This window comes from Podarcis erhardii (assembly GCF_964252035.2).
Source record: "Podarcis erhardii genome assembly, chromosome: 3".
NCBI classification, from domain to species: Eukaryota; Metazoa; Chordata; class Lepidosauria; order Squamata; family Lacertidae; genus Podarcis; species Podarcis erhardii.
Genome location: NC_138507.1, coordinates 37,177,046 through 37,189,765, shown reverse-complemented (window position 1 = coordinate 37,189,765; position 12,720 = coordinate 37,177,046). Strand labels below are relative to the sequence as shown.

General features: G+C 38.2%; 1 protein-coding gene across 1 annotated transcript in view; it reads left to right on the top strand.

The window, feature by feature from the left end:
- Positions 1–12,493, top strand: part of LMBRD1 (LMBR1 domain containing 1) — a 47,634-nt gene extending 35,141 nt beyond the window's left edge. The window contains exons 11-16 of the mRNA XM_081857157.1: positions 959–1,061; positions 1,653–1,757; positions 3,888–4,037; positions 5,456–5,534; positions 10,894–10,985; positions 11,146–12,493. Coding sequence (XP_081713283.1) covers positions 959–1,061; positions 1,653–1,757; positions 3,888–4,037; positions 5,456–5,534; positions 10,894–10,985; positions 11,146–11,265 — 649 coding nt within the window. The 3' untranslated portion in view covers positions 11,266–12,493. The remainder of the gene's footprint in view (positions 1–958; positions 1,062–1,652; positions 1,758–3,887; positions 4,038–5,455; positions 5,535–10,893; positions 10,986–11,145) is intronic.
- The last annotated feature ends 227 nt before the right edge of the window (positions 12,494–12,720 follow it).

Sequence of the window (12,720 nt, the reverse complement as noted above, 5' to 3'; positions counted from 1 at the left end):
ATCTTTTAGTTCTTGATGATCATCATATACACTGAAGTAAAATATTGTGCAAAACTTGCTCGAACTGATCTTGAAAAACTAAAAGAAAAGAAGAATGCCTGTATACACTCTTAACTGAATAAAGATTTCTAGGGAACCATTCCTGATTTGCTTGCAATATGGAGATATTCAGGTAGTGAATATCTATAGGTAGGCAGCTGTTACCTATGAAAAGGTGACCTAGAATTTGCAGCAAATTCAGTTTTTAAAACAGATGTCAGTGGCATAATGTGCATAATTCTGCCTTGTCAAAAAATATATGGGCTGCTAGTCAAAGTGTGTGGGCTAGAATGGTTAATATGCTGCGACTAGATTTGAGTCTATGTAGAGAAGTCAGGGGGGCTATGAAAAGGGAAAAAACTATTGTCTGGTTTATGGGTTCCTTAAAAGATATTTCCCCTGTGATTCTCCACACTAATAAGGAATTGAGGTCTTGGGGCGGTGGTTGAAAGAATGGGAAGGGTCCTGGCAAAATGGCCAGAATTATTTTCAAAGTAATGTTTGTCCGTGGAGGCAGCCTTCAGTTATGTGCACATTAGCTAGAACTTCTTTACTTTGAATCTTCACCCCGATACAACTCAAGAGATGAAACAGGATTATTTCAGGTTGGTCTGGTAATATGAGTAAGTGTTGCAGAATGAATTATGACACTAAAGTTCGGACAGAGTACAGGCAGCTCCCCATTGGCATGCATTTGGCATGCCCTTGACCACTAGCACACACACCCTTTGCAGTCCCAGAAGTGAGTGGGGTGGGAACAAGGGCAGAATGGGGTGGGGTGGGCTTACACAGTCTACCGACGTGTGCGGTGCCTCAGAACACAACCCCCGTGCAAACAAGGAGTTTCCTGCACTCTGTATGTAGGGCTGGTGTTTTCAAAAATCAAGAAATAATCTCTCTCTTTTTGAAATTGCAACAGCTTGGATAAAGCACTGCACTCAGCTGGCATCGACACTGGATTTATAATCCTGGGAACAAATTTGACCAATCCATTGAATATGCTGTTACCCATTCTACAAACTGTGAGTAAAAGACAATGGAAGCTTATAACGCCAATGGTAACTCTTCAGTGAATTCTCCAGTGAAACAAGGTTATTGTTTAAACAGAAGCAAATATGTTCCTGCAGGCCATGGTTAATTTTGGCATTACATGTGAATTGGACCTTTGGGTTTTTGGTATGGGTATATTACTGGAATTGCCACTGGGCACATTTTGAATTTTGAGAGACTGCTGAGGATGCCAGTAAGAAAATGGCTGCCACAGAGGCATAACTCAAAATTTGAGGCAGATACCCGTACCAGCAACAGTGAACATTCCTCTGTACCATAATAATGCTCATTTCACATAAATTACTTTGAAAGTGCCTGCACATTTACTTCATAACTTTGCTCCCAGGATGATTAGACTTTTTTTATATATAATGAAAGCACAGTGTCTCAGGTACCAGTGAAAGTCTTTACCCCTAGTGTATTAGATGTAATATTGGGACAAAATTCATTTAACCCTGGTATGCCCCCCCCCTCAGATCTGTCACTTTATTATGGCAGGAATTGTGTTTTAAACTGGAAGAGTTTCATGAAATTTAAACTCTTATTTATTTTTTGTCTTCTAGGTCTTCCCCCTTGATTATATCCTCATCACTACTATCATCATGTACTTTATATTCACCTCAATGGCAGGAATTCGAAACATGGGAATATGGTTCTTCTGGATAAGGGTAAATATACAGAGATTTATTTATTACAGTTGTATCCTACCCTTCTTTCAATAAACTCGGTGTGTTGCAGAAGTACTGCCACTTGAATAATGATTGTGTATATACATATACAATAGAGACATCATATGGAGAATGTAAAGAACTACAGGCAATGCCCATTTTGTACATGTTCAAACACGCAAGAATGTGCATGCGTGCATTGCCGGAATCCGGAAATGGTTTGGGAAAGGAGGCAGGGTAGGCTTACACGTGCTCTGCCGGCACGTGGGGGGGGGAGGGGAAGAAATGCAACCCCTGCACAAATAGGGGTTCCCTGTATGTATAATGTTTAAACACTGTGTACAGTGTATAAAACCAAATCTTCCAAATACATCTCATCTCTCTGCATGGCCCATATACCCTCCCCAAATTAGCTCTGGAAGAGTGAGAGAAACCCCAGAACACATTTAGGGGATGAGCAGGGAAAAGGGAGGGAGAGAAGGCCCCATTGTGCACAGAACTACTTCATTGGATATTGCTCATTATATTCTTCCTTGTTGTGGATCTGATACAGAAAATTGTATTTTAACAGTTGATTGCCTTATTATGCTGTTAATCTTCTTGAGTGCCTCAGCCCAAACGCTCAGTACCTGCAGGCACTTCAACATGTTTAATTCTATTAAACATATACTTCATCTTAAACAAGGCATTTTTTAAAAAGAGAGGCTTGCTGTAAAAGGAACTTTTAAAATCTAGTAATATGATTTTTAATTTTAAAAAATGCCCAATTTGAAAGTGATTTGCTCTGTGCAAAAATGTAAGATAAAATAAGTGTCTATATATAGATTGCTCTATTGTAGGCTTCCTGCTCCAGCATAGCAGTCACCAGCTCATATTCCTTCAGTGCCTCTCTGATTTTGATGCCCTAGCCTCATTTCTGCCCAGAGAGCTATTAGCACCATGCTGTTTCATTTTGATTGAAGCTCTGTGCCCACCTTAAGTCTAGAATGTGCTATTCTAATTCTGCTGGTGAAATGGACTAATGGGGGAATTTTGTTATATGGCAAGTCTCCTAATTCATACTTTAAGGCTGCAATCATACACTGACTTACCTGGGAGTAAGTGCTGTCAAAATGAATGTGGCTTATTTTTGAGTATACATCTATAGAATTGCAGTGCAAGACCCCTTTCTACCACAACACTCCATTGTTGGGAAAGGATTGTGGTGTCCATTGCTAAGGCATTTGAGTGGGCTTGGCTAATGACATGTAAAAATTGTGTTTGCTCTTACAGTCCTACCACCCTTGTCTTCACAGTTCTCTTGCTCTACTGCAGATGACTTCCATCAGTTTTCCCTTGCTGAGCTTTTGTCTTGAACTCCCTCCCAAAACACCTGTGTGGAATTGTCCCTCTTCCCTCCCCACTTTCAATCATCTCTTGTAAAAATAAATAAAAGTGAGAAGTATTTGATGTAACTAGCACCTTGATAGATTCCCCATCCACAATAACTTGAACTTTAGGTACTAGCATTTGCTTTCATTCCTCCCTTGCCATAGTTTTCTCTTGCCTCTCATCATTCTTTCTTTCCCCTGTTTCTCTCTGCTTGGCTGTTTTTAGATCGTAAACAGCAGTTGTTTAAACAATTTGACATTTCTTAAACTCCTCCACCCACTACAGTGTCAGCTGTAGTAGTAGTATTATTATTTCTTATGGTACAGCATTTGCTTTCTATGTTAAAGATCCAAAATTCAATTTGTGGCATCTTCAATTTTTTAAAAATGAAAAAAAAATTAGATAGGTAATGGAAAATGGAAAGGCCTTTGTTCCTGAGTCCTTGGAAAGCCATTGCTCGTCAGAATAGGCCAAACTAGGTTAGATGGACCAATAGGCTTAACACAGTGTAAAGGCAGCTTCCTCTGTTCTCCTATTGCACTACATAAAAAAGTAGGAATGATAATGATTAGTACAAGCTGAATGTGAAGCACCAAGTATCAAGAAAAATACTACTTCAGTAATAGAAATCCTGTTCTTAAAAAGTTTTGTAAGCTCTTTAAGTCTCGGAAAGGTGTCACAGAAATATTTTAAAATAAAAGACCAGGTCTGCCCAAGGCATAATGTTGGTGGAATTCATATTAATGTTTTTGCTTTTAGCTGTACAAGATCAGACGGGGGAGGACAAGGCCACAGGCGCTTCTCTTTCTCTGCATGATACTGCTGTTGATTGTTCTTCACACCAGCTACATGATATACAGCTTGGCCCCTCAGTATGTTATGTACGGAAGCCAAAAGTACCAATCTCTGGTAAGATTTGTTGTGTGTTGGGGGAAATGAGGTACATTTTGAAGTGGGAATAATACAGTGTTTTAGTAGGTCTTATATTCAGTCTATAGAAGAACTTACTTTCTCCCAAGCCCACATTCCCGTCATGTTCACACTTCTGTCTCAGTGACGCCCACACTGGCTTGGTCATGTATACAGAATGGAAGAAGGCAGGACTCCCAGGGATCCCTGCACTCTTCCACTGCGTCCTGAGATAGATGGATGACAGCAACAATATTTTCCCTGCTTAAAAAAAGTGATGCCAAAACACAAAGGACACATGCTGGAAGCTTGGGCTGAGTCTGGAACAGATTGAAGGAGCCATGGAACTGCTTCAGCACAGATCAAGCTCACAGCATCATTCAACTGGCTTCTAGCAGCTTCTAGCAGCACAGTTAATTGAGTTGAGCTGGGGCCATGCTGAAGCTATGCCATGACAACTATGTATTGGACATTGCACGGTAGTAGTGTATATTATTTGCTTGTTTTATTTTAATTGGTTTCTGTAGTAAAGCAACTCACATTCTCTTCCAATAAATGCTGTGGCCTGAGCCACAATATATTTATCTCTTTCCCAATCTTTTAGTCTCCAGATGGTGTTAGACTTCAACTCCCATCATCCCTGACCATTGACCGTGATAGTTGGGGCTGATGGGGATCTGTAGACCTAAACATCTGGTGGTCACCAGGTTGGGCAAGTCTGGAATACTACTTTTGCAATAATTTTGCATAGTTTGTTCTTTTTCTATACGCAGCATGTTTTGCTGCTAACACTGGTAGTTGTATTCATCAATTTAGTCAGTTGCAATTTCACAAGGTTTTGCCTGTGCACTTTCAAGAGTATCTTTGCAATCATAAGGGCTAGAAACTTGCAGTATTTGCTTTTGTTTAGCTTCAGCAACATAATACGGCGTTCTGCTCTTGAATGGAACTGTGGCATTCACACAGCTCTCTTTTGCCCTGGTCTAAAATATATTAGCATTCCAGGGACAGTAAGAATCCTGATTAGTTCATTAAAGCAGATACTTGTCTTGATTGACAGGACAGTTGATTTTAGAAATGTTTGGTTATTTTAAGTTGGCATTTTATATTAATGTTGTCTTTTTGTTGCTTTACGGGCACCCTCTTTGGACAGACCTTGCCTGAAATTGTGTGATGATTCTTGTGTTTCTGTCTTAATTAATAAATAGCTTACAGATTGCTTTACAAAACTTTTAATAACATTAACAATTTGAAATTTAGTTGTGGTTCTTCTGATAGTAAATGAAACCCAAATACCTCATTCACAAGCAAAACTAAGGAAAGAATTATTGTAGCCTGTTGTGCCAAAACAAAATAAATCATGTATCTGTAGTATTCATATTATAACTGTTTACTGAAATAATCTTCTCTCCACACAGAGTAATATGACAGTGGATGGACACTTGACAAATGTGACAACATGGGTGCCTAAAGTTTGTGATGCAGATGCCCCTGCAAGTAAGACAACTTTGGATTCTCCTCCAACACATTGTTAAAGTACCTTAAAAATACTTCTATCAGAACCACTGAAATTTAACTTAGCAACATTGAATACCTATTTGAAGGTCTTCCACAGACTTTAATGTACTGTATTTTTCTGTCTACAAGACAATGTTTCCTCCCCATTTTTTAAGTCAAAAATTGGAGGTTGTCTTATACATGGATTTATACGGTAAGTCTTGGGTGAGCTGGCAGCTCCTGAGTCACTGAGTGCCGAGAAGCTGGCTGGAGAGGCGAGGTGGTACCAAGGTGAGGAGGGAGCTCAGCCATCATGACTTAGTAGCCTTTGATAGTCCTGGGCACCATACAGTTGTCTAAACACATTTTAATTGTTCTCCTGTATTGGGGATGGCGAACCTTTGACCCTCAAGCTCCAGCCACCATGGTCAACCATTTGGGATTGTGAGAGCTGAAGTTTAGTAATACCTGAAGGACCACAGTTTCATTACTGTTCCATATGCTTGATAATTTTATCTTTAATAGTGCTTTCCACTAGTTTGAGACATTAAGTTAACTTGCATGAAATTTCATGCACCCCCATGCTACTTTGGCTGCTCTCTAGTCCTCTGGTACTAAGGCTGATCTTGAGGACAAATTGATATTTGTTGTTGAAAAATCAGCAATTTCATTTTGGAGTTCTTGAGATGTTTTAGGTGGACCCCATTCTTTTTTTCTATATGAGGCATTGCAATGAATTGGTGGCTTTCCTTTCTAAGCTGAATCTTTGACCAGCTAAGTTTCTAAAAGCCATGTTTTTATTCAAATGAGTGAAAAAGTGATGAGAACTATTTCATCTATGCACTGCATTTCTGGTTTCTTACTCATTCTACCTGCTGGGCAGTATGCTCTTTTAATCTGGTCCAGCCCCTTGTCACCTTCCACTCCAGTTCACTTCTGCTCTGAAGTGAATTTTCTACATCTTTAAACATTAGCAGAACTTGAAGACTAAAAAATATGGAATAACGACTCTTTGGCATCTTTATCCTTAGCTAACAATCTGTAAAATTAATTGCCAAAATTAGACACTTAACACTTGCATATTTTTTTCAAATGATTTTTATTGAATTTGACAGAGCAGCTATCCCAAGTACAGACAGAAAGAAAAAAAAAAAAAAAAAAAAAAAAAAAAAAAAAGATAATCTCCCACCGCACAATAAAATCCCCTAACACTGGTATATTTATGGCATAGAAGAACTTGTGCTTCTACCAGAAATATGTGTTGTCAGTTTCAGAGTCATTCAATAATAAATTGCAAATTGATAGTTTTCTCTCCTTTTTGCTCTCAGACTCTTTTGTTAGTCAGTGGATGAAAGATGGAAAAGAAGACATTTAGGCTGGGCCTCTCTCCTGAAGTTTTGGGAAATTATAGGTTAAAGAACGTCCATTTCTGATTAGTAGACTTTGATCCACAGTATCTGAGAATTGCAGCTAACAAATCCTTTATACCTTAATACACTTCACATGGAATCTTCATACATTAACTGTTTCTGCATTTAGGAGAGCATTTATCTTTGCTCATTTTAATGTACTGCCTTTTGCACTGTTAAGTTGGCAATTCAACATGATCCTGGTTAATAAACAGTTTTGTTTTTGTGGAGCTGGAGCAATAGATTCTGTTGATCATATTCCTCTGCACTGTAACTTATATAGTGAGTGTATATAGTACAGTTTATGAAGAACTCTTCCAGGAAAATCTCCCCAAGAGCCTGTATTGTTCTGCTTAAGGGATGCTTACTTTTGTATTGCTGGTAGGGTTGCAAAAACTTTTCTCATTCAGTGCCGATCAGGAGAAATTTACTGCTAGCTGCTGCTGCTTCTTCTTCAGAGAGAGAAGTATATTTATATGCATCTGTTTTTACAAGCTGTATTTTTAATTTGTGTACTATTGCCGCTCTAGAGAAGTAACAAAGACATTGTAAGTGTAGAGCTAAGGTACTGAACGAGTGTCATGTTTCATTATGATATTTCATGAAGGTCAAACAGGTCCAAAATTTCTACTATAATTTGTTTAGTCAGATTACTGTAGAGAGCCATCTGTAGGTCTGTTTGTTACTCTTTAATTCAGGTGAGCAGCTGGAGGGGTTGCAGATGGTGCTGAAAATGTGCTGTCCTGATCTACTAATTAAATGTTTTATTTCCTTTTCTCACATTGGCCATAGTGGCTGACCAGTTAGATCTACGCCTATATTTTGGTTTTGTCTTTTCTAGATTTCTTTTATTTTTAAAATCACTTGTCTTTCACCTTTCAACTCTCAAAATGGCTCTCAGTTTGTCTTGCAAACCAAATAATACAATAAACAATACGATACAATACGAAAGAAATGGGGAGCATTACAAAATAGAGCAAAACCAAACCTATTTTGCAGGCAAGAATCTAATGCTGCTCAAAGGCCTGGCAGAACAAAAAGGTTTAACTGCTCACCTAAATCTCTCTCATATACACACAAATGCATACACACATGTATGCCAACTGAACATCCCTTGGGCTGGAATTCCACAACCAGGGTGCTGCAACCAAGAAGGCCTGGTCAGTTTACTATGTTAGTCATCCCTCAAAAATTCTGTAGCAAGAATGTTTGGGTATTATTTTTATGCTTGCATTTGATGAAATAGTTGTGAGATGTTCATAAAAGGACCACTATGCCAGAAATCTTTGTTTGATGAGGCTCCGGTTACCATAAAGATACTGAAAGTATCCTGGGAAATGGAGTAATGAGGTCTTGTGGGGCTAGCTGGATTAGGAGCCCAGCACGTTCATTGACCAGACACAAAAAAATTGCAGATCTCCCTCTTCACTTGGGGGTGGGGAATGACAGCATAAGGCTAGCTGACACAACTGCCGAGTGTAAGGTGTTTAAAATTTACTCTGTTATGGAAATTTGCAATTCAGGAGAACTTGATTCTCCCTAATCTAAATGGGCACTTGTTCTAAGTAGCATTGCCAAGAATAGGAGTTAGTGAACTGCTTGGGGATACCCAATCTGTTCTCTAGAACTAATTGCAGCGTTGAATTAGATCTAATTGGGAAAATGTCCACTTTGTAGTGATTGCTACACTAAATCACTCTTCTGCCTAATACTGCTCGTTACATAGAAATCATTGGAAAGCTTGAAATGTTTTGAACATACTATATGTGAATGGTATTAGTCTTGCAGTCTAAGATCTGTGTTGGAGAAATACCAGTCTTTCTTACATTAAGCCTTCTGTTAAGAGCCTCACTTTTCTGTGGTGTGTTTCAGTATGTGAAAAGTAAGTGACAGCTCATCTAGAACAGTCTTTTTCAGCATGTTTCCACCATGTATTAATGAAATTATGCTGTGCCATATCTTTCTGACTTAGCTCCTGTATATGAACTTCTGCATTTCAGGACAGTACTGTAACTCCTAAATGCTGTTTTGAATGTTGCCTATCTGGTATTCTACATCTGATTTTAAAATATGCTTCTGAAAGAAGAGACCCTAACAACATTCAGGCATGGTTCATACCAATGTAAAGCATTCCGTATTCCTTGCGAAAGCCTCCTTAACAGATTTCTTTTCTGGATTCGTCTTCTTTCACTGAGACTTCAAAGCCAGATGTGTCAAACGATCATTCCTACATACAGTGGTGCCTCGCAAGACGAAATTAATCCGTTCCGTGAGGCTCTTCGTATAGCAGTTTTTTCGTCTTGCGAAGCAAGCCCATTGACAGCTTAGCGGATTAGCGCTATTAGCGGTTTAGCAGCTTTTAGCGGATCAGCTGATAAGCGGCTTAGGGCTTAGGAAAAGGGGGGGGAGGGAAAAAACCCCGCAGGAACTCGCAAGACATTTTCGTCTTGCGAAGCAAGCCCATTGGGAAATTCGTTTTGCGAAGCGCCTCCAAAACGGAAAACCCTTTCGTCTAGCGGGTTTTCCGTCTTGTGAGGCGTTCGTCTTGTGGGGCACCACTGTATTTGCTCCTGTAGTTCAAAGTCATCAAGTCTCCAGAGAAACTTTTTCTGGAAAACATATCCCCACCTTCCTCTGTAGATATTGCTGGGATTCCTGGCTTGGTAGACATAGGGTTTTGCTCTCCACTGCGTCAGCATAGTCTGAGAAGCACATCTGTACTTTGACCTAGTTTCACAGAATCTTCTTCTACAGCAGTTCAGGTTGTCTTATTATAAGTCCTCTTCTTGTTCAGGTCTACTAAATAGTACTTTGCAAAATATCCTAGTAGTAAATATGTTGTGGTGAGTTTAAGGGAAACCTCTGCAATGTTGAGATGCAAACTAGGCAAAAACGAGAAATAAATTCTCAAGTTAATTTTTTCTTGTTTTCCATGACAAATCCTGCTTTCTTACTCCCCCCCCCCCCATCTGCACCCATTATGACCCTGAACATTGCCCAACAGCTTTGGAAACCAGTTTGGGTGCATATTAGTTTAATACAAACCATGTTGGAGTAATGCTGAAGGATGGTTAACGTAGAAGACAGGTAGTCAATGTGATGCCTTCCAGATATTCTTAGACTCTAGACTCCATCAGCTCCAGCCAGCATGCCTAATGATTGGAGATGGAGGAAGTTGTAGCTTAACAATAGCTTGGGGTCTGAAATCATGTTGGTGTGTTAAAAATGGGAGCCCCCACAAGTTCATTTATAGCACAGTTTGTTATTTTTCTTCCCATATAATGGCTTAATTGGGAACAAGTGTGTATGTGTAAACTTCCTTTGAAAGCCATTGTAAGAAAATATGCATATCTTTAATTTGTAAGTAAAGGAAAGTAGAACACTTGGTAGATGTCACTTGGTTCTGCTGATTGTACCCTTTAATTTAGGAAGGTAGTAGAGATGAGCGCCGCAACCCCAGATTCGGTCACAACTGGACCTAATGATCAGGGGTCCCTTTACCTTTTTTAAAAACCAAATCTTGCTTGTGAGATGTAGCTGGGCCTTATTGTAATCTCCTAGCAAGGTCCAATAAAAAAAAATCTAGAACACTTTTCATAGGAAGGGGCGAGTTTTATTCAATTTTCATATTCACTTCAAATACAAGAGTGCAAGAATCCATATGAGGTTTTGAAAAATGTAAATGCATTCTAAGATTTTGATCAAACAAAACTGTCTGTATTGGTATAAAATATGAACATTGATTTCTTCTTTGAAATAAAAAAAATGTCTTAGTACTTAATAAATTTATGTGATAGTGGTACCTTCAATTTTAAAGTAACTGTCTTTTATTTTTAAGAGAACCCATGCATGTTTTAGCAGTTGTGACTTTTTAAAGCAGTGTATTCCCTAAAATTAATAACGTTTTTTTGCCACACACTTTTAAGTTTTGTTCTTTTCTTTTCTTCCAGATGAATGCACTGTTACTCGGACTTACCTGTTCCTTCACCAGTTTTGGTTCTTCAGTGCTGCATATTACTTTGGCAATTGGGCGTTCATTGCAGTAAGTAAACTTATTTGGAGGTCATTATAAATCCAACTGAACCTTTTAACATAATTGCAATTATCATATCATTTGATACACAGCAATGTTGCCTGACTCTAAATCTGTTACTCCCTTGAACTGATCACGAATAATGCATTATACTGATTTAAATTCACAGGTTTTCTTAATTGGATTAATTGTGTCATGCTGCAAAGGGAAAAAATCTGTTATTGAAGGTGAAGTGGATGAAGATGATTCAGATATAAGTGATGACGAGCCATCCCTCTATTATGGTTGACAGCCCATAAGTTCTGAAGGTTAAAGCATGCAATTTAAAACTGTGAAAATGCCACCATTGGACTTTACTCTCGGAAAAGTTCACATATTTGCCAATGTGGAAAATGAAATCTTTAAGTATACTATTGTATTATAGTTAAGCTAATATGTACATATATAGTCACAAAGGAGCTAATTTTATGAAGGAATGATTAAACAGTACTATAATTTTTTTTCCAATATGCACTCTGCGGTCATTATGTTAGTTGCCTTTTTGCTGGTCTTGAGTTTTAAATTACTTTATGCCTGATTCAATTTGACAGCGCTGAAAAGTTAATATAATCAAATTGATAAATGCTTCTTACAGGAACGCCAAGTTTAAAGTGCAGTGCTTTTTGATTGTACAATTAATATATAGAACACACTAAATATTTTACATAACAGCAGCTGTAATCATCATTGTCAAATGTTGGGTTATTGCTGATTTCGGTGAGAGGCCAAATAATAATAATAATAACAACAGGATGTAGTGAGATGGGGAGCAGCACCTGGGCTTCCATTTCCCTCCTTTGTCTCCTGCAGAATTATCTAGTAGAATACAAGTGCCCTGGGAGAGCCTCGTCTTATTAAAACATTGGTTTTTCTGTAACCCAGTTATGAAGAATGGGATTGTAACAGGGTTAACGAAATTCCACATTCAAATGAATGTGGGATCTCCAGGTTTAGCTCTTACTATGCAGAGTGATACAGGCAGGTGAGAGAGGATCAATGTTTCTCTCAATCTTGCTATTCATGGCAGGGGTGGGCCGGAGACAGCAGTATTATCTTGATGAATATATCCAGATGTTTCTCTGTAAAAGCGGAGAGAGGCAAAACTTTATTCTTTCTCCATGGTCTAAACTTAACAGTATATGACTTTTAAAATAAGTTGAAAAATTAAACACCTAAGTTAGTTACTATTATTTGCTATGCCCTAACTTAAATATTTTGATGTAGTTTTTTAATTAATAACTGTTGAAATTTGTATCCCTTGCCATTTTGTTCAGTTATACCTAAATGCAATGCATAAACATTTAAAATCATGCAAAGACTTTTTCCTGTATCATTTTGTAAAATAAACTAATCGGGATCTTACTGACATGTATCTTTTCCATATTTTTGTAACCTAAACGTTATTACAAAATAAGTAATCTTTACTGTTCCTTGACTTAGCTGCCATTCATTAAATGATTGCAGTTAAACAAGCCAAATATTTGTGAATTAGTTTTCCTGGCTGCAGCACTTTTCTATATTGGCTCAGTGATTATTTTGTGAAATATTTAATGCTGATCATTGTTTCAATATTTGACATTAAGATGTTTTGGTTTAACCCCGGTTAGTACTTATATTGCCAGTTAATAGAAGTGTTGTTTTCTGTTCTCAAAACAGTGGCTTACAAGAAAGCAAAATGATGAGTTTAGCATGCTTTTGGAGAAAT